This window comes from Thunnus maccoyii, chromosome 22 (assembly GCF_910596095.1).
Source record: "Thunnus maccoyii chromosome 22, fThuMac1.1, whole genome shotgun sequence".
NCBI classification, from domain to species: domain Eukaryota; kingdom Metazoa; phylum Chordata; class Actinopteri; order Scombriformes; family Scombridae; genus Thunnus; species Thunnus maccoyii.
In genome coordinates, this window is record NC_056554.1 from 12358270 (window position 1) to 12385662 (window position 27393).

The 27393-nt window shown below is 41.0% G+C and overlaps 4 protein-coding genes and 1 non-coding gene across 8 annotated transcripts in view; all 5 read left to right on the forward strand.

Annotated features, from left to right (window-relative positions):
• The first annotated feature begins 87 nt into the window (after positions 1 to 87).
• si:ch211-119e14.1 lies at positions 88 to 4924 on the forward strand. Of its 3 annotated transcripts, none has more exons than XM_042400311.1 (3): positions 88 to 1793; positions 2952 to 3106; positions 3864 to 4924. In XM_042400311.1, the coding sequence occupies exon 3, from the start codon at positions 3866 to 3868 to the stop codon at positions 4457 to 4459; it is 594 nt and encodes a 197-aa protein (XP_042256245.1). In that variant the 5' UTR covers positions 88 to 1793; positions 2952 to 3106; positions 3864 to 3865; the 3' UTR covers positions 4460 to 4924. The 3 variants fall into 3 exon arrangements, with proteins under 3 accessions (XP_042256245.1, XP_042256243.1, XP_042256244.1); XM_042400309.1 differs by having other exon boundaries at positions 2952 to 3101; XM_042400310.1 differs by lacking the exon at positions 88 to 1793 and adding an exon at positions 2405 to 2743 and having other exon boundaries at positions 2952 to 3101.
• A 17-nt stretch (positions 4925 to 4941) lies between these two features.
• On the forward strand, positions 4942 to 20566 carry dtx4a (deltex 4, E3 ubiquitin ligase a). 2 transcript variants are annotated; one of them, XM_042400289.1, is made up of 9 exons: positions 4942 to 6514; positions 7075 to 7289; positions 9065 to 10247; positions 16848 to 16909; positions 17209 to 17370; positions 17487 to 17548; positions 18244 to 18564; positions 18665 to 18754; positions 18842 to 20566. In XM_042400289.1, the coding sequence occupies exons 2-9, from the start codon at positions 7082 to 7084 to the stop codon at positions 19070 to 19072; spliced, it is 2319 nt and encodes a 772-aa protein (XP_042256223.1). In that variant the 5' UTR covers positions 4942 to 6514; positions 7075 to 7081; the 3' UTR covers positions 19073 to 20566. The 2 variants fall into 2 exon arrangements, with proteins under 2 accessions (XP_042256223.1, XP_042256222.1); XM_042400288.1 differs by lacking the exon at positions 4942 to 6514 and adding an exon at positions 6523 to 6860.
• trnaa-cgc lies at positions 5925 to 5996 on the forward strand. Its single transcript has one exon. It is a non-coding gene; the product is annotated as a tRNA-Ala (tRNA).
• A 1075-nt stretch (positions 20567 to 21641) lies between the features above and the next one.
• msantd1 (Myb/SANT-like DNA-binding domain containing 1) lies at positions 21642 to 25598 on the forward strand. The gene is made up of 3 exons (XM_042400306.1): positions 21642 to 24084; positions 24169 to 24462; positions 25247 to 25598. The coding sequence occupies exons 1-3, from the start codon at positions 23831 to 23833 to the stop codon at positions 25536 to 25538; spliced, it is 840 nt and encodes a 279-aa protein (XP_042256240.1). The 5' UTR covers positions 21642 to 23830; the 3' UTR covers positions 25539 to 25598.
• A 1425-nt stretch (positions 25599 to 27023) lies between these two features.
• The window catches only part of rgs12a (regulator of G protein signaling 12a), a 38075-nt gene continuing 37705 nt past the window's right edge, over positions 27024 to 27393 (forward strand). Inside the window, exon 1 of the mRNA XM_042400276.1 lies at positions 27024 to 27204. The gene's annotated coding sequence lies outside the window, so the exon portion shown is untranslated. The remainder of the gene's footprint in view (positions 27205 to 27393) is intronic.

Sequence of the window (27393 nt, forward strand, 5' to 3'; positions counted from 1 at the left end):
TGATTGAGACCTAAGAACCAGTAATATAAATGTGAATTAGGTATTCTCAAGAAGCCCCATGGCCAAATAAGTTGCCTGAAAAAAGTGAAACTGAAGCAGAAGTTAAATACTTGCACAACAGTCTTTAATATTAGTTGGAACTTCTTCAGTATACTCTTGTCTTGAGTGAAACATCTGGCCAAGGACAAGAGAGAGCAACTATATGACACAACTACAGAGCTTAATCTGATCTGTTTGGCAGGCTGACAGAAAACCACACGTAAGGTGAGAGACAGCAGCTGGGAGTTTGCAAAAAGGTTTGTAACTTACTGCAATGGCACAGAAAAATCTGTTTTGATATTGCGAAAGAAAGCAAATCAGTACATCTAGGCACATGAGCAAACATGCATGACTTCAGTTCTGCCTGGTGTGTCGTTCTCTGGGGGTAGAAATGTTATCGACTGCCATCATTTAGCAGCAGGGATCAAGAGATTTGAAGGGGAAACTGAACGGATGCAAATGTAAACAAAGTTTCAAGTAAAAATGCTTTAATGCAGTAAAGACATCAGATAAGGGTATTCAGTCACTGGTGATATGAAGCAATCGACACTGAAATAAGCTTCAGAGGAATCTGGCCTGAGTTGTTCTGCTATCCATCCAAACTGACCAAGCTAAAGCAAATATAGCCTAAAATTGGAGACACCATAGTTGTTTTCAACTTTACTGACAGTGTAAGACATCAGTAAACATTTGAGAATCACAAATTCAAAAGTGTAAAACTAAAAATAACAAAGGAAATGTGAGGGTGTTTCCAGAGTGTGCAGAAATTCAACAAAATACCTAAAACACAAAACAAAATGAAGATCTGATGATTTCAGGCATCTCAATTTTTAAATTTCACACCAATGTGCATGGAATAGTGTTCTGGGGTGCTACAGAGTAAGATTACAGTACAGATTTTGTACATCTGTATTTGTTGGGTGTAGGGGCTGTGGCTGCCTGGCCACCCGAGCAAAAACAGGATGTGGTCGGCCTGTTTCACATTCAGACATCTTGCTTAGCTTTTGAACTTGGTAGGTGCACACTACAGTTGAAAGATGTGATCTTTCAACTAACTTACTAAACTTTTGCAATGTTTTTTTTTTCTTTTGGCTTAAATCAAAGTGTTTAAGTTATAGTTCAGTTCTTGGACTCATGTAACCCTTTCAGACTCCTTTTAATACAATGTAATGTCAAGAATACATGTCTTCCATTTAGACTTTTTTGATGTTAATGTGGAGTTGTGATGTCATCGACAACATGTAGACAGATATGACTGTACAAGGTTGGCATGTTTTAGAGGAAATGAACTTACTGTACATTTCTATAAAGTGTATGTACTGTGTTCTGGATGTATACTTTGTACAACCTGCATCTGTGCTGCAGTCAACCTTGAAGAGAAAAATTCAAATATGTAAAAAGAAAAAATGTCTTCCTCTTTCCATGAATACTATATGTGCACACTTTCTTATCTCTCCTTTCCGTCACCCTGCTGCTCGATTGTGTCTTTTCTTTAATTGTGTTCTTGCCCTCTTTCAAACTCCACCTAGCTCAAAGGGGTTCAGCTATATTCACTTTAACACTTTCATGCATCAGCGCCTCTCTCGTTTCTCTCGCTCCTACACAGACACAGACACATACACACACACACACACACACACACACACACACACACACACACACACTGTCACACTTTTCAAATGTAGCTTAAATGACACAGCCTCTTACCGCTCTGGGTGTTCTCTCTCAAACTTCATCTCCCGCTCACAACTCGGGTAAGTTTTTCACATTTTGTTCTTTATGATAAAATATGATCAGTAATTAATTAATCTTTTCCTGCACACTTTTTTGTCATTTTATGAATCAATCATGAGGAAAATCTTATTTATTCATATATGAGCTAAACTTGTAAGGAAGAGCGTCTAAACCCAGACATATACTGTATATGTCTGGGTTTAGACACTTGAATCATTTATTTAATATATCATACATATAAAATTGCTTCGTAATAACAGTATTGCAGCCATTAATTTACCACTTACGTCATTGACACTCATGCATTTTTAGCTTTAAGTGCACTTACTTCATATCCTTTTCTCTTCAAAACTCTTGGTGTTCTTCTACATTGTGAACAGTAGTTTCTCAAAGTGTTTCAACAATTCAAGTTTTTTTTTTAAACATACATACAAAAACTAATGGCATATAAACATTATGTATATTGCAAAAACAGTAGTTACAAACAAGACAACTTATATATATATATATATATATATATATATATATATATATATATATATATATATATATATATATATATATATATATATATATATATTGTCTTGTTTGTAACTACTGTTTTTAGTATATAAATAAACAAAAAAAATTCTTCATGGTAAATTGCAAAATAATTAGTTAGTGCTACAGATTAGTATTGAGTAATCAAAGGAACAAGACGAAAAGGAAAGATAATAAAAAATAACCAACAGCCAGCTTCACTGAGCTACACTGAGACTCCAGTGTCTCTATATTTTAGACACCATGTTGCTCGTGTCTTACCACGAGTAAAAAAGTTTCCTGCCAAGGCTGGCTGACTGATGCTTCAATTATGATTCTGACAGGAAACCAGCAACGCTCCGCACGGTCTGCTGGCTTCCTGTCAATGCAGACAGTTCGTAACTTAGTCAAACAAGATAAAGGGAATAGAGACTCCTGTTACATCTCTACTGTATGTATATATGACATTAATAACCCTGTGGTTACATTTCAGCCTGCATGGATGGTGACTTTCTTGTTATAATTATGTCAGGATTAAATTTTGATGTGCTCCTGTTTTGTTCCAGATCATCTATCATAAAGCCATTCTTGTCATTTTATGCAGTAAGCCATCTAAAGTTTTAATGTTTAACTGGACGCACCATTACTTTTTTTTCCAGATCCTGAATGTAAAGTTGCCGATGGATCTCCTTCTCGTGACAACTTCTCAACTGCTTTGAAAGTATCAGCAGCCTGACTGCAAAATTCCACCCGTAACTGTGACACCAAGTCATTGGGATATTTCTACTCAACAGGAATTTTCTAAGGAGGTGCAGTAAGTTCCCAAATTGAATCTGACTGAGTATTGTGGGATTTAAAGCTTGATGACACAGAGAGGGTTTCTAATGCTCTTGGAAAAGAAATAGCAGTGGATTCAGACCTGGTTCACACATACATGATGTTTAGCATCTGGGTCAACCTGCTATTAGGATGTCCTTTGTAAAATTGGGGTAGTATTATAGAAAACATACATGCTATAAAATCCCATTGAAATGTGTATTAACACATCCAAATAAAAATCAGAACATAGCGTTTCTTAACAGTATGTTGTGTAGATATGTGTATATGAGGGCAGTATTTCTTTTTAAAAAGGATATAATATTGTTGCATATTCAATATTTCTGTTTTAATGACCTTTAATGAACCCCATTTCCCATAAGCCTTAGACTATCATGAGTTAAATGTCACAGCTTGACAAATGAGCAGGAAACAGAGTAGAAGTATTTAAACAGCACAGCTAAAGATGCTGATAAATTGACTTTAAAGCAAGTGCTGTGCCAATTTGTCCTGGAATATGGAAAGTAAACCCCAGTAACATGCCTTATTTTTTTCAGAAAAACAAATGAAAGAAATAGTGAATGAGAGATTGCATTGAAGTATGGAAGCTGATGAAACAGAGGGTAGCTAAATTTCCCAAAATGTCAAACTACTCTTTTTGACAGACATTAAAAACAAAGACATTCTTAGAAATGAATAAATCTCAATGTGTGACCATGCTAACTCAATGATCTTTTCTTCTCTCTTCACTTCAGGTATGGCTGACATCGAATATAAAAGTTCCAATGCGACTGTGCTGTTCCTTTTTTTTTTACTACTATGCCTAATTGTATTGCTGATCTTCTTGTACAAGAAGTTGAACAAGGAGAGCGAAGGAAAATATACCATCCGGCGCATGGTGTATAAGGAAGGGGGGCTCAGGGACCAGGTGAGAGGTGCGGCGACGTTCCTGGGGGAACGCCTCGGAGTCCAGCTGTGGCCTAACAGTGAATCAGAAGAGGATGGAGAGGAAATGCAGGAAATCCAAGATGAGGAGGGACAGATGGGGGGGCACAGTAGCCAGGGGTTTGACAGCGAAGAGGGCGAAGAGGACGAAGAGGACTTCGGTGAGAGGAACGGAAAACGAGGTGACACCTCAGATGAGAACTCAAGTTTTGGGGATCCGGAGGAGAGAGTCGGTCTAATGGATGAGCTAGAAGTCAAAGGAGAGACGGAGGAAAAGGAAGGAGATGGGGATGGTAAAGGAGAAGCAAGTGGAGGAGCTGGGTTGCAGATAACCCTAAGTCAGTTCTCTGGAAGTGCCAACTGGTCTGGAGCAGAGGGAGGCGTCAGTGATGTGACTGCACTGTGAGAACAGGATCAGAAAACATGAAATACAAGGGAGGCTTAGGAAATGCTCTTAATCAGGATTTAAGAAATACTGAGGTCATTCAAAAGCTCCAGTCCTCCCAGTTCACAGTTGAATTCTGTTTTAGTTTCCCTACATGAAGGTCTAAATGTTGTCTTAAAGCCCTCAGTCAGGAATAAAATTCTGGTGGAGAAATATTGAAAGCTTAATTTGTCTATTTCTTGCAAGTCAGTTTTAAAAATCCCCTTCAGACATGTTTTACAATATGGAAAAATACTCAGCTTTGAATAGTAATTTCTGTCTTGCCAGTTTCCACATCACATTTGTGTAAGTTGCATATTGGACCACGATCGGCTCCAAACTAATCGTGATGTCGCACATCGTACTCATAGCTATGTGCCTTAAACTCAGATTTAAGGTGAGCAATGAGAAACTTTCCACTTTCAGCAGATGAATGTGAAAACAGCTTTCTAGTGTCAATCTTAACACATACATACAATTTCTACACAGTGAAGCTCAAACATCCAAGTGATGATATAATAAGCAAAACACATTTTTGAGAGGAGGGGGTCTTTAAATATACTGAGTCTAAAAATACTGGAATCAGCCTAAAAATAACCCATCATGTGTATGTTTTAAATGGAGAATGTAAGCTTGCTAAACCCCCCACATTTCAAGAAAAACTACATAGGATGGTAACTATTAAGTCACTTTCTGTTCTGGCACCAAGATAATATGGTGACTGATGGATGAGGCGGTTATAAGTTTGCAGAGTACACTGTATTTTGATTGTTTGTGTGAAGAATTTACCTTTTTTAATGTACTATTTGCTCAAAATCAAATGTATCTGTTGTTTGCTGTATGTTGTTGGCTGTGTTTTTTTATGATTGCTTATCATTTTTTTATATTACATAAAAATTTAAAACATACTTTACTGTTGTTCTTCTTGTACTGAGAGTCAGAGAAAAGGTGGGAGTCAAAGTTTCCGTCTTTGACTTTAAAACAGTGGGTTGTTGCCCTTTTGAAAAGATCAGTAGTTTCAATCATATGTGAATGCACTGCATGAATGTACTACAAACCTGAAGCTCTATAGCATTATGTATTTGCTGTTTATGGATGCGATGTTGAAATAAATCTACAAGGTCACAAACAAGCTAAATTTAAAACCATACTGTACAATAGATATGTGCACAGCTGCCTTAACTTACTTCCCTGTTTCACTGTTGTGTGATGAGCGGTTTGCTGATAAGGCCAGCACCCTTTTTTTGCTAGCTGTTTTTTTCATTGTGGCACATTTACACTGTAACTACAAAAAGAATAAATGTAGAAATGTTTTTCAAATAAACTCTGCGTTTTATGTGGAGATACAGTGTAGCTATAATGTATAAATTTGACATAAATAATACATCATTAATCCGAGCCACTTTTACAACATATAAAAAGTACTGCTGGGTGTAAAGTAACCAATGGGGATGTAGCTCAGTGGTAGAGCGCATGCTTCGCATGTATGAGGTCCCGGGTTCAATCCCCGGCATCTCCACTCTTTTGAACAAACTCCTCTTTTGTCCGGATAAACTAGCAAAAAATGGTGGAAAATTTCACATGTCAAATCTTTACTAATTTATATGTAACACATAGAAACCTATTATTCGTGTTTCAGTACAGTGAACAATAATTCTGAGATAACAGCCGTTCCTGATTGGCCAAACGGAGGACTTGCTCCACTCTGATTGGCTGTTGGACGCTGTATAGGCGTGGGAGTGTTCACGCACGCGAGTGTCAAACATTTATTCCTCACTGCTGACCAAATTAATATCCAGTGCTGGAGAGAGTTAGCCAATGGAGAAATAATGGATGAACCAAAGACAGAGTCAGAGTAGATGAAACATAAATGTAGTGACACATTATTAAAGTAATTATGTAACCAGAAACCCGGGATTTCACCACAAGATTGAGGAGATTCTCACATGCAGTGACAGATGGATTATTATTAAAGCAGCCAAACTGTTCAAGCAGTGATTTGGCTTTGACTGGAGACACTGGAGCCGATCTAATCTGGTAAATATTCAAGTTATTTGCTCGCAACAGTCTCATTCTCCCTGACAGACATAACAGATATGAGTAAAAAAATGCAACCTTGCACGATCACAAGCCGGTCTGTCACAGTAACCTAACTTACTTCACTAGTGCCGCACCACCGTGAGCATCCAAGTTGCATTTTTCCCTCCTCTCACCCTAACTTGATTGTGCCGGAGAAATGATTTCAGTAGACGTCACTCATCTGCATAGGGAGTAAAATGCAACCATCCTGCACGGCTTTTTGCGCCCTGAAACGCTCTGTATCCTCGCCGTGCGATAAAAGGACCTACTAATTGCTGCATATCCGAAACTACAAACATGGAAGGTACAGTTTGCATGTAGTGTCATCCCGAAATATATATTTATATTCACAGATAGGAGACACATCTGGGTTGCAAACTGTCCAAGATGGATGCAGCGCCGCTGTGCGCAGGGATGCACGGCGGAGCGGCAGCAGGGTATCTTTAAATGTCCACCATCCCCGCGGTTTCGTCTTATACCCCCGATATTGTCATTTCTATTTTTTTCCACCTCTGCAGGAGTAGGATGTTACTAGCATCCGCCGTAGTGGTATGGGAATGGCTGAACGAGCACGGACGCTGGCGGCCCTACAGCCCGGCTGTCTGTCATCACATCGAGGCAGTCATCCGGAGCGACCCGCGGTGTGGTAGTGTCGTCCTCGGCCAGGTGGACTCTCGCCTCTCGCCCTACATCATCGATTTGCATTCCATGCACCAGTTCCGACAAGACACAGGTGAGGAGCAGAGAGGAGGAGGAGGAGGAGGAGGAGGCGCGCGCACACACACACACACATACACACACACACACACACACACACACGATGGAGGGTGTAACGGTGGAGCCGGGGGCCTGAGGTGGGGAGGCCTTTTTTTTGTATCGCTCATGTGTGTCTACTTTCTATTTTCAAGCCCTGATGTTGATTATTGCTCCAGAAGTTGATGCTTTGGTGGGAGTGTTTTGCTGCTAAGTGGCCTCTTATCTCTGCAGAATTTAAATATTCTCTTGTGCAATGACATAAATGCAGTTGTTTTTATTTTAGAGCCTCAAATCCCCCATAGGCTCCACTGATTTCCCTCTATTGTGTTACAGGAGTAAATGACAGGGAGGGGGTGTTATACATGATTTTGAAAGATGTCAATATACAATGGTAAAGTGAGTCATTCTGACCTGTGTGTATGTGTGTATGTTTGCATTTGGCACCTAGGCCACAGTGGCAGCTGAAGTGTCCAGTCATAGTCACCGACAGTAAACATTTTACTGCAAACACCAACATCACTACTGCAGTCTTTTATATGGACATAAGAAGTAGCTCAGCAGAGGAGAGAGCCAAGCAGGGCGCGGTAAGACAAAGAAGAGAATTGTCAGATGTCTAACTTTGGCAGAGACCCCAACATTGCCCTTCTCTCTCAACATTGGCTGACAAAAGCTTTTGTGCCGTTTGTTTTCCAAACCCAGAAGAGGCTGAAGTGGGGGGGTGGGGGGTGGGGGGGGGTAGACAGGGTGCCCCAAACTAAACAGGAGAGGGGGAGGAAGGTGGAGAAGAATTTCAGGAGGTCGTTGATGAAATGGGGTCGACAGGGGCGGATTTTATGAATGAACTCTTGTGTCGTCTCTGTGAAATGTGTAAATGCCTACAGTGCCATACATAGAGTATGGCACAAATTCCAATAAGTTTTCTTTATAATGGTTTCTATATAGGTTGGGTCATGTATGAACTTGTTTTTGATGTGTTTTCAGGGGGCTTCAGATATGTTTTGCTGTATGTTTCATCCCACATAATGTATTTAAACACTTAATAGTCATTCAGATACATTCCTACCCTGTTTTCACTATTATTCCTGGTGCTCCTCACAGAAAAAAAAGGACCGATACAAGCCGAACTGTAAAATGTAAAAAAAATACATTTTTACAGTTCTGCTTCATGGTTTCATCTAAAAGGTTTCATCTCTCGCTTCAAGCTCACACATCTCGGTGAAATCCACGCAACCCTTTGTGTTCCAGACACAGGATTCGATATGGAAAGGCTTTACAGTATGAGCGCTCTGTAGAGTTTCTCTGGACACCCTGGGAAAGCAAACACCAGCCAGCTTTGGGTCGGATCAAGGCTGCCAGCCAATCGGAATTCAGAACTCAGTGTGCTGTTACCAGGGGCAACCTGTTTGCCCAAATTCTTAGCAAGCAAACACAGATATGTTGAATTTGTTAGGGTTGTAATTTACTTGACCACAGCAAGCGGTGGTGCAGTCATTTACCTCCTCTTGCATCTGTCTCTCGTCATTTTCAACATCATGATTGTAGTTCAGTAGTAGAGAGATGCTCAATATACACTTGAAACTTTATAGTGACAGTGCAAGTCGTGCAGATGTCAAGAAATCTCCACTGACATTGAGTAAATCTCTTCATTGTGCCGTTCAAAGATGCATCCAAATGTAATATAACTGTATTTCTAAGGCTGACGTCTTCATAATGTGCATGTATATTTTTTGTATGTTGTGACCCCGCCCTCAGGTACCCTTCGACCGGTACGACGTAGCTTCTACGACCCCACCTCAGCGCCAGGCCAGGGCTGGTTGTGGGAGTGGGAAAACGACGCTGGCAGTTGGACGGCGTACGACACGGACGTGGGCATCGCCATCCAGGCGGCACGAGATCGTCAGCAGCCCTGGCTGGACCTGGCGCCGCTGGGTTTCTGCTACCTCATTGACTTCGAAAGCATGACCCAAATCAACGGGCAGACGCAGCGCTGCCGACGCATCCAGCGCCGCTCCGACCTGGCTTACCCGTTAGTGTCTGGGCCGCTGCCCAAATCCCACCACGCCTGGGGGCCTACGTCCATTCCCAGCCACGGAGGACTGCTGGGGGTGGATGTGTCTGGAGTGGGCATGGGGATCAGGATGAGCAGCAGCGGGACAGGAAATGGGAGCGCGTATCCCAGCGGGGCGCTCCCTGCGTCAGCCATCACCTCTTTGGGACAGCCCTGCGCCTGTCAGCAGTGTATGTTGGTGCTGAGTGTCAAAGCGGGCACCATGTCGACTGCTCACACTCTGGGTCGGAGACCACCACAGACCAAGCCACCTAGTCCCAAAATAAGCAGCCACTCAATCCCAGGAGGGTCGTACTCACTAACCCTGCCTCGGCCTCCAACCCTGTCACGCTCATTTTCCCCGCACAGGACATCCATAGTTGGGGCGACAGGTGGCTTCAATATCAGTGGTATGGGCGGTCCAGGAGGTGTAGGTATCATTGGTGGTAGCGGTGTTGGCAGTGCCGGCCTTGGCATCGGAGGAGGCTTCACCCACTCTGTTTCCCTCCTTGGCTCGGCCACCGCCGCCCTCTCCATCTCCTCCACCCGTCCCCCTCCTCCGCCTCTCCCCCCGCCTCCGCCGCCTCCTCCCCCACCTTCCACCACACTCTCATCTATGGCCACCTCCCCCCCTCACCCTTCCACCTCCTCCTCCCTCTCCGCTTCCTGCTCCGCTCCTGCCGCGCCCGCTCCAGGCCCGCCTCTCATCTCCACGGCTGCCTCCACCTGCACGCCCTCGCCTTCCGCCCGCGTCCTGGGCCCAGTGTCTTCGTCTGGTGCTGCTGCCTGCGCGGCCCCTCTGCCACCCCGGTCCAGCCTAGCGGGGCTGAGCCGACCTGCGCTGCAGCGTATCGCCATGGCTCAGTCACGTGCCCTTATCGCCTCTGGGTGAGTAGACAACCTCTATAGTACACCAGCACCTGGTTTTAGGAGTGCTTTAGTTTGCTAAAAATAGTCTTTAAACTGTCAAAAAAGGTTCAATCGTATAAAAAAGACTTTCTTACTGAATCATTTTCTCTTCCATGCAAATGGACAGGTTTGTACACTCACCAAGCACTTTATTAGGAACACTTATCCAATACAACAGCTGTGCCACAAATTCTACTTTTATGAAGCTTATACATAGTCAGAAAGGTGATAATTCTATTTTATTATTGATGTTGTAGTGGGTGGTGGTGGTGTACTGGAGTGCATTATATTAAAAGGTGTCCTTAATATTTTGTCCTTCCCATTATCATACACGAGGCAGGCAAAATATTAGGAAAAGGAAAGTTTTGCTAAAATATTTCATGTATTATTCAAATGAAATGTCCCCAGAGATTAGATCAGTCATTATAATACTGTATATGAAACAAAATGAGCCCAACTAAACAGGATTTGTAAGAAAAAAATCAATGTAGACAGGAATTCCCAGTTTGTTTGAAACCCTCGTTACACATTGTCCGACATCAGCGCTCATTAGCATTCATGAGCCTTTAATCTTTGTGACAAAGTCCATCAGGCTCACTCATTTCCATCGAAAAACAATGAAGAGCATTCATACTGAACAAGCCGAGCTCTCTGGTGTTTCCACACATTTGTCATGCAACCACTTAATGATGGATTTACTTCACAAAAACACACACATACACACACTCACACGCATGTAGTTTATGCATATACCTAGTTTGTGTATAGTTTTCATGCAAACAATTGGGGGTTTCTGGGAATTAGAAAAGCATGTGTGTGTGTGTGTGTTTGTGTAAGCACTTGGGTTGGTAACCTTAGCAACCATTGTGAAGCAGAGGATGGATAACTTTGTTGATTAAAACCTTGCGCCTACTCAGATTTGAAACATGGACTGATATAAAAAGATGTGGCTCAGGTCTTTGAGTTTACACACTGTCCAGACATCAAGACAGAAATTTGAGATGTCTTCAAATAAATGCAAAAATAGTGAAAAATCTTCAGTACTATCCTAACCTAAATATGCAATTTCATCCTAGAGGGCAGCAGAAATATGTGGCTTGGAACCAGCTTTCAGGATAATGGAAGCATGAAATTAACATACTAATATTAAACATCAGTCACTGATCAGCTGATACAGTAAGTGTAACTGATTATGTAAATTAACATGTCACATTTACCCATTTTGGTAGGAAACCCCCTCTTATGAGGCTTGACATGTACAGCATGTGTGAACTGTGGTTTTGAGGTGTTGAATGACTAGCTGTGACTGGTTTTTATTATCAGTACATGTTACTGAGTGTTACAGTGTCCAGATGCTATAGCCAGAGGGCGCTGGTTAGTAAGATGACTGGAATGTACAGGCACCAACTGAGAAGACTTTTGAGGCAGGAAAACTGCTGTTTTTATCATTTCTGTTTTCCACATACTTTAGTGGTGAGGATGTTACAAATTTTAGCATCTAGATTTCATCAGATTCCAATTATAGCCTTCCTGTTTATAACATTTGTTTCCTCACAATCATTAAGTCTCACTGAACTACATTCAGCCTTTACATTTGTTTTTTTGGAGCGGGTCTGCATGACTGCTTGTACACAAACAACACACAACACATGTTTAGGGTAATTTCCATATGAGCCAACCCAACAGTGGCCCTGGTGTAAGTAGCCTAACATTCTGAATCGTCGCATTAGCTGAACTTCTATAAAACAGCATTTTAGCAGCAGCTAAGCCTCAGATTAATACCAAATACCGCGGGCTTAATGTTACGTGCTTTAGTAATCTCTGTATTTTGTGTCAGGTGAGCTGTGTGACTGACCCATTCTTTCAACATATCAGGTGAGAGTACTCTTCTGTCCAGCAGATGGTTGTACCTGCTGCTGCAGTAAAACAGCCAAAGTCACAGTTGAAGAGTCTCTCTGATCCCGTCAGCCTTGGATTCCCCCATCTACTTGTTATTAGCTCAATCTCCACTTAGTGCTCCTGCTGTCATCATCTTACTGCCTTATCCCCAAATTCAAAAACTATCACCACATGAGGCTGAAGCTGGTATACCCAGTGATAAGAGATTTATCATTTAAATCCATAAACTACATGATGGTAATTAGTATCACATTTATAAATTGAGTAATTTAAAGAAAAAGCTATTTAATTTAAGTGATTTTTTTGGTTTCAGGTGAAAAAACTGTGTAACGTAATGGTCTTTTGAAGCATTGTCCTCATTAGTTGACATAATGTTTTAGCTTTCTGCTAACAACGCTGCTACTGCACTTTTCACGTGGTGTCAGTGATATGTAAGTAATAGTTTGTGTTTAAACTGGGTTTAAATGTGGTTTCATTTATTTCTACAGAATTGCGCTGGTTCATTTTGGTAAAACCAAAGTAAAAAATAACTGTATTACTTTGAATCAAGGGATCAACAACCACTTGGCTCAGCTGTGATCAAATTAATGCTGTCCTCAGTTTAATTTAAAGCAACGTTAATTTACTTTTGGGCAGTTTGTGGCAGCTGAACAAGATGTAAACACAACTTTATCATCTTATAAAGTTGTTATAGCTAGCAATTTAAGCAAAGAGTTGCCTATGTACACATCCAGCAGACACAGAGCAACATTAGGATTCATTTAGAGTCGTGTTTCTGGCCACCTGATCAATGTGCAGCCAATATTCACACTCCTTTTAACTTTGTTTTGCTCTCTAACAACTTCCAGGTGCCAAAAGCTCCACTATGTTCACCCACTAATCAATAACTGCTGTTACTGCTGGTCTGTTTGGTGCAGCACAGATAGTGTGCAGTGAGTTTATCTGACTTTTTTTCATGGAAAACAGTTGCCTGCTGCTGCTGGAGACCAGTTTGATAAGAGCGGTGAGAGTGAGTCGGAACATTAAAGCTGAGAGGCAGAAAACCAAAACAATGGGCTGAAAGATGCTAAAATACTTTGTAGAGCTGATTGGAGCTGCAGAATCAGGTGATAATTATCTGTCACTACAAACGACACACCTCACATTACACATAGTCATTTGATCCATTGTCAATATAAAAATATTGATTATTGCAGCTTTATGGAACTTGGGATATAATAGAATTTGGTACACAAATTACTCAAATCAACTTTTCAAGAAAAATCTCGTTGAAAATTTTTATCTAAACAGTTTAGTCAAATTAACTTATAAAAGTCAGCGTAAGAGTGACTTTTTGTAATTTAATGTATTACATGCAAACATGCAATTTATATAACAAAAGTTGAATGTTTTGTAAGTCATTTGAATGCTTCTTTAACATTTTGAAGAAAACCTGATCCAGTATTTTTTTATGGATATGGAAATTGATATTGAACTCTCTGTTTTCAATCTCCTCGTACAAGTGTATCGACATACACTCAAACAGCTGCCCAGAACTGAAGGAAACAAAGTATTCTGAAAAGACAGTCGCTACAATTATACCATATCATCATTATAAGTATAATTGAAGCTTGTTTTCTAGCAGTTGGATAGGTGAATTAACGGTTTTTCTGCAGTGAAAAGGAGCAGATGGTTTCTAAGTGAAATGTTAAACTCTGAGGGGTCTCCAACGTCACAGATTATCACAGTGACGAAAGTTGCCTTCGGTCCGCACACCTGTTGCGGTCCTTTCTCTTGTCATTGCGGAGGCTTTGTGTTCTGTAGCACCGCCGCAAAACGTACACTTCATAATTTCTGAATGTGCAGAGTACAGCGTGTCTCCAGCTTTAAGGGTTTATCTTTTTAATCAGACTTGATTCAAGGTGTGATTCAAGAAGAGTGTGCGTGTGTGTGTGTGTGTATGTGTATCTAAGTGCTGTCATATGCCGCAGCTTGTGTGTTTCCATCATCCAGTGGTCCAGATGGAGGCGGCTCTAATGCCGCAAGATTAGCCGGGATCAAAGAAACGTGACAAGCTGACACTCCTCACCTCAGCTTGTTTCCCACCCTTTCTCTGCTGTAACTCACCCTCCTTGAATCTTTTCATCATATCGTTCACCTTTTCCTGCCTGGCATACAAATTTTATTTACTAATCTCAGGTTTGACCCAGTCAACTTGGTTCAGCTTTGTGAATCACGTAAGGCACGTACACAGGGAGTTAATACTCTAGCTCGGACACCTTATTTGTTGGTAAACAAACAAATATAGTAACAGAGTCCAGTGTAATGAGATTGTCCTGTACTGGAAATGTACAGTACAGTAACTCATGACTCTAAGTTTTTCCATGTCACCATTGCATCATTTATCAAGAGAGGTTTAAATTGTTGTTGTGCATCCATGTGTACCAGATATACCATTTATGTAATATAGCTTCAGCTAAAACAGCCTAAACCTCAGGCTGTTGTTAGAATAAGAACAAGTGTGAAGAGATTATATTTTATATCTTTAGGAAATTACTGATAAACTACCAAATAATCCACTACAGTGTGAAATCTGCTAATTTCCGGTCACTTTTGGATTTCTTTGCCTCAGACATTCCATTGAATTTTCAGATAATCAAACAATTTAAATATTTTAAGATGATCGGGTTCAGTCACAGCAACTGTTTAATTAATTGATCTACCACAAGCAAGTGTGCTTCCTTTTGGCTGAAAAAGACCCTTATATGATGTCACCTACCCTCTCTTAAAGTCCAAACGAGCACCCTGCCAGTCATCATAACTGTTTATAGCTCTACTTAGTAATGTATGGTAAAATAAATGATGCTGATATAGCTATATAAGTATATTAACTATATATATATTTTTAGTAGAGACTTTTGACCTTATATTGCATATTAACTGGATATTGTGTCCACTAATTTGTAGTGTGTGACAGTTGTATTTGTCTGTTTGCACTTTTTGTTTATTGTTGTAACAATGTTTATGCTGCTTTCTGGGCCAGGTCTTTCTTGGAAAAGAAGCTTTCATCTCATTGAGACTTTTACCTGGTTAAATAAAGGATATATATATTAACTATATAGCATATTTCATGTAAAAAAGATGCTCTACAATGAGCTTTACAAAAGATGGAAAACACATGTAGAAAAAGACGTATGTATGCTTAACGTATAAACAATAAAAACAAAGCAAAAAAAAGATAAAAACACAATTAATCAAAGATATATTTAAAACAGAATTGACAGTAAATAAATAACAATAAGTATTGTAGGTGGGGAAAGATGAAGTACGTGATTGTAATGAAAGCATGTTGGAAAACTTTTTAAAAAATGTTACCTAGGTGCACACATTGTCAAATCACATTGTTGTGCCAACATTACACTACATTGGCCAATACTAATAGATAGTTTTGATTGATCATGGATCGCTAAGTATTAAATCATCCCCAAATCTTAATGTCAGTATGTTGACATACTGTAATAACTCTGCATGGGGTTTATGTTGGTATACTGTTTTATGTATTGATGTCTGTCAGTTTATGTTGGTATACTGTTTTATGTATTGATGTCTGTCAGCCTTATGGTGCAGTGTGACGTGGTAACATGGGACAGGTAATCCCTGCTGTGACGTATCTCTGGCCTACAACCAGAGTTCAGTCAACAGATGGAAACAGGTGGATTAGGCCTATAAAAGAGGAAGGAGACGTGACACAGGCACACAAGTCCTGACGGAGAGACAGAGCGAGAAAGAGAGGGGCTAAAGACACCACTGCTGTATAACTGAAGAGTAGATTGGAGACAGAAAAAAGGAGAAGACAAGTGGAAATTGTTACTGGAATATCTTGAGCTGTGTCTGTGATCTTTGGTGCTTCCAAGCAGGAAATATGACTATTATCAAAACTGGCAGACCGTAAGTACACACTTTTAACTGGGCAGTCATAGCGGAGGTGTTATTGTGCTTATAACAAACTGTTACTGTATGTTTTTTGTGTGTTTTCACCTGTTGATGAGCAGAGAAACAGTACAGAAGTAGTTAAGGACAGTTTGACATTTTATTAACATAAGGGCATGTGTATTGTTGTCATGGGCTCATTCACCTGATTTGAGGAGTTCATCTTTTGCTTTTTTTGAAAATTTTTAAATGAAAATAGATGCTGCTGTCCATTTTTTGTGGGAAATCAAAGCTTTATGTGGTTAGAAAATGAAAATGAGTTGATTTCATTCAGAGTTAAAGGTTTACTTTGTCTTGCAAAGGAGCATCTCTGCGTTCTCTGAATCAGTGCAGTTTTTAGTGATATTTTTCCTCCTGGGTTCTTCAGAAGTATTACTAGAACAGCAAAACAAGCCGCCAAACGTCTAGTGCTGCTATATGCATCCTAATCTTAAGCCTCACACGGCAGGGTGGCCTACCTGGCACTATAGGACAGTATGTCAAGGCGTGATGAGCAACGTCTGTTTGTTTCTCTACATGATTTGGCAAAAGCTCCTTAACCTGCTGACACGTTGAACTAGAAACTGGCATATGCTGTGGCCTGTTTATAGGTGACTCATCAGATTTCGATGTCTTAAATCTTGGGGATGAGGTGACGGGGCCAGCTGCGTGTCTGCTTTTAGTGTGTCAACATGTGTGGATTAATTTAAGTCTGTTTTTCTTGTGTTTCAGAGTGCCAACGGTTCCAGTGAAGAACCTGAATGGATCTAGCCCTGTGCACCCTGCACTGGCAGGTAAAAATAAACACAGTTTTTCTTATTATATTTAAACAGATCAGAATGAATTTCAGTAAAATATATCTTTAAAAAAGGATCTTTAAGGTTGCACCATAAATTAGTTTAGTCTTAATTCTCAGCTCTTAGTGTAAACCTTTACTAGACTCTGATTCACTGACAGACAGCTAATGACACTAAGCCCCATATTTGTATACGGATAACAGATGATTGTCCAGATAAAGAGCTTGTAATAATAAATCTCTCAGGAAACCCCACATACAGTGTCTAACATCCCCCCCTCTGCTGGCTGTTTCCAGGCATTACAGGCATCTTGATGAGTGCAGCGGGACTTCCTGTCTGCCTGACCCGCCCTCCCAAGCTGGTGCTCCATCCTCCACCTGTCAGCAAGAGCGACATCAAGCCTGTGCCCGGCCTGGGGCACTGCTGCCGCAAGACCACCAAGAAACAGGCCCGCAAAGGTGGGTTTGATGACGAAAAAAGTCTGTTTGTGCTCTGGCTTTCTCACCCTCATGAGGACTTACACAGCGTATGCTCATAAACAGATCGTCATACTTTGTGTTTTTCTGTTTCATAGGCAAGACCCCTGAGGAGGTGGTGAAGAGGTACCTTCAGAAAGTCCGCAATCCCCCTGAGGAGGTGAGTTGTCCTTCATGATGGTTTTGAGCCACCGGTTCATTCAAATAAAACTTAACAAGTAGCCAGGGATAGGACCACATACAAAACAGAGCAGTCATATTTTTAAAAGAGTAAAAAATAGGGGAGAAAACAACATATGTTTTTACTACATTTTATGCCTCTGCATCACTTAGGTTAATTCTGACTTTATGATAGTAAACCCCAAAGAGTGACCTTTCAGAACAGACGTGGATTATGTCTGGTAATCAAAAGGGTTCAAGAACAGTAACAGTTTGAGAGTACGTGATCTTTTGGCTTGTGCACAAAAGAGGTTGAATATTAAAAGAGTTAAATATTACAACAATAACAAAGTGAAAGTGGCACTAGTGCTACTTACTCTCATAAGATATCTTGTCAAGGGTTTGTTTTCAAGTGAGTTTGGAAAAGGTTTGTGTCCACATTGAACCAGCAAAACAGCAGAAAAACACTGCTGTTGGGCATTCTTATGTAACTTGATCCAACAGCTTTAGGATAAACAACATGACATCATGTGTCTCCATTTTGAAATGCTAACGACTTTCCGTTTTGTCATTTTTAATGCAAGATCAGCTTTTTGAAATGCATCCACATGGGAGAGCATTTGAAAAGATTTGTTTTCATTGAGCAAAATTAAAAAGCCGGACAAGAAATAAATCGTACTTGTCTTCCCAACTCAGGACTGCACCATCTGCATGGAGGCTCTGGCCGGACCATCGGGGTACAAAGGCCCTGGTGTGGGAGGCATCTCCCGGGCTGAGTCGGTGGGCCGCCTGGCGCAGTGTGGCCACCAGTACCACCTCCAGTGCCTCGTTGCTATGTACAACAATGGCAACAAGGACGGCAGCCTGCAGTGCCCCACCTGCAAGACCATCTACGGAGTCAAGACCGGCAACCAGCCCCCTGGCAAGATGGAGTACCATGTTATCCCCCACTCGCTGCCCGGCCACCCTGACTGCAAAACCATCCGCATCATTTACAACATCCCTCCTGGTATCCAGGTAAAGTCAGATTACCAATATTTATGTGACACCAATATGATGAAGCAGGAAGTATTTCTGGCTTTGTTTGGATGATGTAATGAACTTTCCATCTCTTCAGGGCCCAGAGCACCCAAACCCAGGCAAACCCTTCACTGCCCGTGGGTTCCCCAGACACTGCTACCTCCCTGACAGCGAAAAGGGACGCAAGGTAAATAAAAAAACTACTCTTTTTGACCTCACATGTAGTTTGAAGAGTATACATGAAAATCTTTTCTTCCTCAACCTCTCCGTCCAGGTTCTGAGGCTGCTTCTGGTGGCATGGGACCGGCGACTCATTTTCTCCGTGGGCACGTCCAGCACCACCGGCGAGTCCGACACAGTCATCTGGAACGAGGTGCACCACAAGACGGAGTTCGGCTCCAACCTGACGGGCCACGGCTACCCCGACCCCGGCCACTTGGACAACGTTCTCGAGGAGCTCAAGGCTCAGGGCATCACCGAGGAGGAGTGTCTACCCAGAGACTGAACAGAGACGCCCAAGAACGAAGAGAAAAAACAGACTTGAGTCTGTAAACACATGATCCACAGCTGGACATATTATTTTCAAAAATCCAACTTGAAAAAAAAAGAAACTGGGAGAACTTTTCCCACCAGAGATGGAAAACAACTTCAAAAACTCTTAACAAGAACTGGTGGTTTTCAGCAGAATTTGCTGAGATTAAAATTTCTCTTACGACTGCATGAGTCAGTTTTGATACGTGGGAAATCTTTTTTTTTTTTCTTTTTCCTGATGCAGTAACAGTGTCAAGATCGCAGATGTTATTCAGTGAGACATTTGAGACCACTGTGCACATACGAGTCAGTGTTAGATTAAAAAAAAAAAACAACTGTCATTCATACTGTGAGACTTCATATCAAGAATGTAAACTAAGTGAATTTTGCCGAATTGATGAAGTGTTTACCACTACTGCTGCTATGTGGAATTGAATGGAAGAAAAGAAGTGGGATCTGTAAGTTTTTTTTTTTAAAGTGTTAGTCCACAAGCAGAAGAAACTTCTCACTGCAGATAAATATTTCAAGTGTATAACTGGATATCTGAGCATGGATATTTGCTGACCTCTAGTGGTACTTTTTCAGAACTACATTCCTTTTTAGGTTTGATTTTTAAATTGTATTGTTGTATATTATGAATACTTGATATATTATACGATATTGTTTCCATTCTATCATGTTTTTTATATTTTAATTTGACATCTTGTTTTATATGGTGTGTTATTTTTTGGGTGTGGGCGTGACAGACGAGAGATGTGAGGTGAAGTTAAGATAAGCTGCTCGGGTACCAGAGTTTGCCTGACACTTTATATGCCATTTACCAACCCCTTTCTTTAAGTATTTAACGTCATTTTAAGTATTTTGTATTTGATCACAAACAGACATTCCTTAATTGTTCTGCCCTCAGAGCATGGGTACATTTAATAGCTTTCTATGTCTTCTTGTATCTGCATTAATTGTTAAAGACTGATAGAAGAAAAGCTACTATGGATTATACCACCCCCCCCCCCCGCCCCTTAGGAGGAGTAAATTAGGATTGGACCTCCTGCCTGAGCTCAGATTTGCACAGAGCTTTCTACTTAGTATGGCACTCAAAAGGAAACAGACAGCTTGTATCTACTGTATTTTTGTGTAGGACACACACCAGCCTCAAATGCTCTAATCACTACAAACTGTGGTCATCAGTTGTTTTTGTCTTATTTAGTTTTCGTCATCGGGAAGGTGCAAAAGACTATCTCTTGTTGTGGATCTAGCTTTGGCCAAAGTGGTCCAGTCAGTTTGCTTTCGGTCTGTTGTGGACCGGTTTGTTATGAGGTAGAGATGTACAACGGTATGTGTTAACATACTAATGTAGGCCAACATTAGAAGCATTTATACTTTATGATACTTTCTGTATGCACTGTACTGTATGTATGTGTTTTATGTGCACAAATTTGCATTAAACGTTTTTTCTAAGGTTCAGAGATAACATTTACTCCTTCATTTAATGTCATGTCGATTACGTAATGTTTAAGTCTATAAATGTGAGACTTTTCATCACTTTAAGAACCATATAAGGTTATCTGAAACCGTGAACGCTACATCACATCTCACCATAGCAACATGCATAACTGCTGTTTTACTCGTAGATATATTTACCAGAAGGTTTTGCACACAGACCAGTCATGCTCAGTTATGAACATGTTGAAGACTCATCTTTGATTAACTTTTCGAAAGACCATCAAATGATCCTTCAAGAAATTTAAAACCCAGATTTTGCCATGTACATGAAAAAGACATTTTTCTCTGGTTCAGCCAAATTATCCATATGGATTTAGTGTTTTCTGCTATATTGTTTTTTTAAAACTGTTCAGTTGTGATGTGAAACCCTCATTACATTTGCCTTCAACCTTTGCACAAATATTTGTGAAAAGATGAAATAAGACTGCAGACACTAACTACAGTAAACAGTATGTATGAAGCAACGTGCATACTTACATAAAATACAATGGGACAATTAGTGAAAAAAATAAGAGATGAAAACAATCAGTTTTCTCGTGTGTGTTTGTGTATCTTATTACACCGGGTTACTTCTGAATTCACCATTCAGCAATAACACCCTGAGACACCTGTATATACTGTGCAGGTATGGGAAGAAGCTAATTATATATCCTATCCAGTGTTTCCCTTATAATTGTACAGGCCTGGCGAGAAACCCCGCCAGGCCAAAAAGATATTTTTTTAATGCCAAAAATAACACCAAATATCCATTCATTCGGAAATCAATAGTGTTTGGGAGACTCTGTACAACGCTACTCCGAAACTTGAGTCAACCTCCGCGTCGTTGCCGAGGAAACGCTTGGTAGCGTAGCTCCGTTAAGGAATACGGCAGTACGTAATGTGTGCGCGTAGGTGACTGGGTGAGTGAGAGAGCGAGCGGCCAACAGAGAACTGAACAGAGAAATAGAGAACTTTTTCATTTAAAATGGATAAAATTGACTTTTTTGACGATCAATCTACACATAATAACCTATAATAACAAAGCAAAAACTTTTTTTTTTGCATTTTTTTGTTGCTAATTTAGGCAAGAATACTTTCCAAAGCCACTATAAATGATGGACATGTTGCTTGTGCTTTCACTTAACTAAAATGGGAAGTATCGCAGGGTTACTTCATATTTCCACGTGGAGTTTCACTTTTAATGGCATTATACTTGTATTTTGAGTGGTTTTGTTCACTCAGCAGGTGCAATGCCAAATAAGATGATAATACATTTTGATTCTTAACTGTTAAAATCTTTTGACATGCATCGTGTAAAGCAGTTTTGACAGTTTTCTACCATTAAGATGAAAAAAGAAAGCTGTATCCTTGTTGGCCTTGTCATACACTTTGATTCTACTCCTAGACATGAGCGGCGCATGACCAGTTTATCTGTAGATTAGTCTGGCTCCTGGATTAGTAGTCTGGATTACCTCCACCTTAATGAATGAAAAAACTAAAAACACAATTATAATGGACCCCAGCAAGAGGATTCTGTCATTATACTGACAGAGACAAGTGCTGGTAGCTGCTGTGGTAGTGAAATAACTGAAAAAATTAGTATTCATGCAAACTTTTAAGATTTATATAGGCATCAAGGTTTTAAGGTGTATTTTTATGTGAAATATCCATCTACTTTAGTTTAATTACCCTAACTAACACGACTCTGCAAAAATAATTTTTGCCTTCAGCAAGTCATTTGAGCGATAAATAGAAGCCATACCCAAAAGTCACACCAGTCAAATTTCTGAACATTTTGAGGCACAGATCTTTTAAATGCACACTGGAGGCAAAGGAGAAAAAATAAACGGACAAAACCTTTCACACCAACTTTCATTGGCTCTTCCATTTCTGCAACAGCAGAGCTTAACGTTTGTCTTAAGTGACAGATGTGATGGATCGGGCAAAGCTGCCAATTTGCAGTATGAAAATGCACCGGCCGCCTGTCAGGTTACTGAGGAGCAGATGGGTTAGTGGGGGTCTAATCAGGCCAAAACTGAGTTAAGCCGGGCCGACAGCAACTAGTGGCACTAATAAAGATGAATTGAGGATGGGTGGCTTGTATCACTGCATTACAATTTCTGCTCCTTTTGGAGAAAAAAACGCAGGAGCCAAGATGATAGAAAGAAAGAGGGGTGTAGTTTGGGGTTTTACTGTTAATGTATTTTGTGGCTGTGGTGCAAAAATATTCTCGGAAAAAAGACGAGAACATGCAAGGAGGGAGAGAGAAAGGGAGAAAGAGAGAGGGGGCTTGGGGGAGAGGGGGAATACACATATTATGGTAGATAAGGGTGCTTGAGATGGGGGTAGACGAAGATCCGCCCCTTGCTGGGATCTAAATGGGGGAGGGGTCTCCAACTGGTCAGAGAAACCCCTTCAGCAGGGGTCCATTGTCTACTACCCACAGCTATGAATAGAAAGCTGATTACAGCAGTCAGCATATTGTATCCCGTTGCTGGGGTGCCTATGGTCGATCACCACATGTTGCCATTCTGTCTGATGTCTCCTCATCTCATTTTCACATAAAGTGTTTCACAGTTTTTTCATTGAAAAGCTTTTGCTCGCATTTTAGATCTAAACTGCAGGCTGCAAGTGTTTTCCTCTCTTCTACATCATGCCAGATAAAGCAAATCCTCCCTCTCCCCATCTCAAAGTGACTTGTCTATTATTAAAAGCTTTTAAATGGAGCAGTGTCTTGGCTGACTACCAAATCCAGTGCCTTGTTGCCAGGGAAACACATACCCGTGGTCTCGGCTCTCTTTTTTTTTTCCCTCCCTGGTGGCTCATATTTCAAAACTGTCAGCAATCTTGTGCGCTCACACTGCTGCCTTTCAGCTAAAAGCTTTTTGTGCTGCCAGTGAAGCAGAATGGAGGGGAAAGGAGAGCGGATGGGAGTGGTTAGAGGAGAGGGAGGGAAAATGAAGGGCCTCCCTCACCGTTGCCAAGGCAACTTGATGTCACGGTGACATCACGCACCACTAAAAGCTTTTAACCGGATTCCTCTCCTGCCTTAGGCCCCATTTTGAGTCCTCTTTCAGCTAGGCTAGGGGGAAGGGCACAGGCAGGAACGGCGTGTGTGCCTTCTTGCATGTTTCACTCCCTCACTGCAGACTCAACACAGCTTATAGCACAGTAAAAGACTTTCAAATTCAACCTCTAAAGAGCCTATTCCTGCAAAGCACAGCCAGCACAGGCCAGGAGAACCATTTCAAAGATGGCATCAGACGATGGTTTCAGCTACCTATTGCCAGGCCACAGTGAGAAGCACAGGAGGGCCCCAAACTGGACTGACGGTGAAATGAAAGCCCTCCTGTACGTATGGGAGGAACACCACAACGAACTGAAAATGAGCAAGAGGAACGCCAAGGTGTACGAGAAGATGTCCCAGAGGTTTTTCCAGCTGACCGGAGAGCAGCGTTTCAAAGAGGAAATCAAGATGAAAATCACCAACATGTCTTTCCAGTACAGGCAAGTGCAGCAGATCCAGTTGTCCAGCTATACTCCAAAATCCAGCTGTTGCATGATTATAAACATCTATTTTTGCTCCAACAGGCGACTGAAATCCACAGTCGGCGAAGGTGGTGAGATGCCGGACTGGCCGTATTATAAGTCCATCGAGAAGATCCTCTCCAAGCCGCTGGAGAACGGGAGGGTGAACTCTTTGGAGTTTCAGGCCTCCACTGCAGGTCCGTCCACTTCCTCCCAGTCTACAGATAACCTAGTGGCCCAGGCAGAGGAAGGGATGATGGGATTCCTGCCAGAGTACACAGGCTCCTCAGATGAAATGGAGATAAAGCAAGAGCTGGACTCTTTGAGCTCTGACAGTGAGCACACACAGGGCTCCAGGTAACAGGAGCTGGGGGGGGGGGGCTGTTGTGAGTGTGTGTGTGTGCGTGTGTGTGTGCGCAGCGTCTTTTCATAAAAGTAATAAGATGTTAATATACTGACATCCACCATTCATAGTCAACTAAGCTGAGATAATGGCCCTTTTTTCTCCGTCATGTTGTAACGTGTTTCCTGTTGCATGTATCATAGGAAATGATACACTCTGTGAACCAGATTATTACCAAATCCAAAGACCTTCATTCAGGAAAACTCAAATTAAAAATATGTGAACGGTATGTTAAGAGTTAACTTTTTGGCAAATAAATCTCAATTCAAGGTTCTCTTACTCTACTGTGTTTCTGAAGCTTTTAGCAGCTTTCAGCAGATAGAGCTGCTCAGTTGTCATTGAGATGGTTTAATTTGTTATCACATGTCGGTCATGTGATAACAGGTGGTAATATGCAAAATGTTATATATAAATGTATCTGATATAATATGATATGGGATAATCTATCATATTATGCCTTGATATGACCCCATGACCCCCACCAAAACACACCTGTAGGTGCCTTTCCTGTCACCTATACATCACTTTCATTTCACTTTGTATATTCTATGTTTTTTTATGTGTTATTAAATTATTTTCAATACAACTTTGATTCTTTTTTTTTATTTTGGATTTTCTGATAATGCTCAGAAATTGCTGACTGGACTGTTTTAGATCATAGCACCAACACAGAGGGGATCCCTTCTTATAAAACACAATCACTGCCTGCTCTAAAAAGTTCCCCTCTCTCTTCTCCAGCTCCCATCCTACCTCAGCCAGGAAAAGGCATGCCAACAAACATCTGTTCATGAAGAGGAAGAAGCTGCGGGTGATGCAAGCCATGCTGCAGCAACAGAAGAGGTCGAGCCGAGCCATAGAGGAGACGTGCAGGGAGGTCCGCCGGGCCATGCACCAACAGAACCTCCTCCAGGTCCAGTGTCTGCAGCTGCAGGAACGTATGATGAATCTCCTGGAGAAGATGATCCAGCCTTCCTCCCCAGCGTCAGCATCGTGGGCTCAGAGTGGCGTCAAAGATCCGGGGAAGCCGTGAAGTGAAGTGGGAGGGTTGTGGTCGTTTGGGAGAGATCATCGTCTTGTATCACCTCTAGCCTCTTTGGAGAAAGAATAAAATATATTTATTTTGGATTTCCGTTCAACATCAGACATTTTTATTGTTTATAGTGTTGCATATGTCTAAATATATCCCTGATCAGCAATGAAATGTACAAAAAATATACTGTTAACTTGAATATCTTCAGTGAAAGATGATGAGCATGTTGACTATAGAGATATGCTTGCACTTCTACAGCAAGTCTGAGTTTTCATGTTAAGGATAGTTCTATCAGATCCTCTTTCTTGATAATATTCAAGTGTCCCATTAAAATCACTGTGGAAACAACAGCCTTGCAAAAACAGACTTCTTTTGTCACTTCTTTTTTTCACTGTGTCAGGATAATTACAAGTTGGGAAGGTTTGATGCCAAACAGGGCAATTTGCAGCATTGTGAACCAGGCGTTATCATGAGTTACGGCAATAAGCCCTCCTGATACTGAAGAGATTGGGGATCTGACAGCAAATTGCTACAGCAACTGCATCAGATTTCTTGCCAAAAGAAAATGTTACAGCTCTCAAAGATGTCCTTTTTGTGCTCAATAGCAGTACAGTCAGTGTTTGATGAAAGTATGCTGGTTTATCATCAATCCACAGATGAGACAGAATGGCTGCTAACCTTGAAATTACAATGTCAAGCTGATGTAGCTCCATTGAAAAGAAACTGTAAAAAGACATGAATCTTAGATGGTGGCTACACTGAGTCTATAAGAATAAGGGTACATTCCCTGCATTCAGGTGATAGAACTGTTCAAGGTGAAGCACATTTAGATGTAATTGCTAAATATCAGAAATATATTAAATCCAGGCACTTCAGATTGGTACTCTGCCTGCAGACTAATTGCACTGAGTAAGGTCAATTAAATAACATTTATACAGTGTTTAATCTTGGGTGGCATACTTTTAAGATCAGATATAAATGCAAAACTTCAAGACACACACAGAAAAGCACATTGTTTCTGAGGTTTCAATACTTAAATATGTGAAAAAACGCCTTACTCTTGTTTGCATTTCTGCTGAATTAAACTGCACACTGGTTTGCCATCATTTCCTGTGTTTCATTGTAATTTTCCCCACTGTTAGGCAGCATATCTGTTTCTGCAGGGTAATTATTGAAATGCAAAATACACAGAAGGCGAGGACTGATAGAGCCAAAATGTTAAGGCCTTTGCCTTTCAGCCTATTTTAAGAGGATTTGGATCAGACACACTGCACCAGCAACTTCATGGACGTGACTCCTGCATGAAAATGCAAATGCAATACTGTTTGTTTGAGATGTAAACCAATGTGATTTGATGTCACTGTCACATCCGTAATACAAGTGTATCAGCTTGTATGGTCTATTATTAGACTGTCAATAATCATCACGTGACCTTTCTTTCACGAAATGACTTTCAGTTTATTTCCTGTTTACAGTCAATGTGTAGGCTGAGACATGTGTAGTTAACCCATGTGACCGTGTGTACAACCGTTGCAGCCCTTTGACCAGAGAGGTATTGTTGACAGACCATCCGCAGCAGAGTGCTGCAGCAGTGTGAAAAAGACGGACGGGGGGCGACCCACATAGTGCAAGATAGTGGTACAGCGGTGCTAGCATAATTGTATGGGTAAGACTTCTAATTTATCGTGTTTTTTTTAATTCTTTGAAAACTTACCGTGTTTACAGTGTTGTTCGTTTTCATATTTAACGTGTTTCTTCGTGACAGAGCTTACACTGTCGCTTTGAACCTCGCATTTAAACGGCGTAGTTCATTTAAAAACTCAAGGCTTTTTAAATTGGATTCACTTTAGCGCAA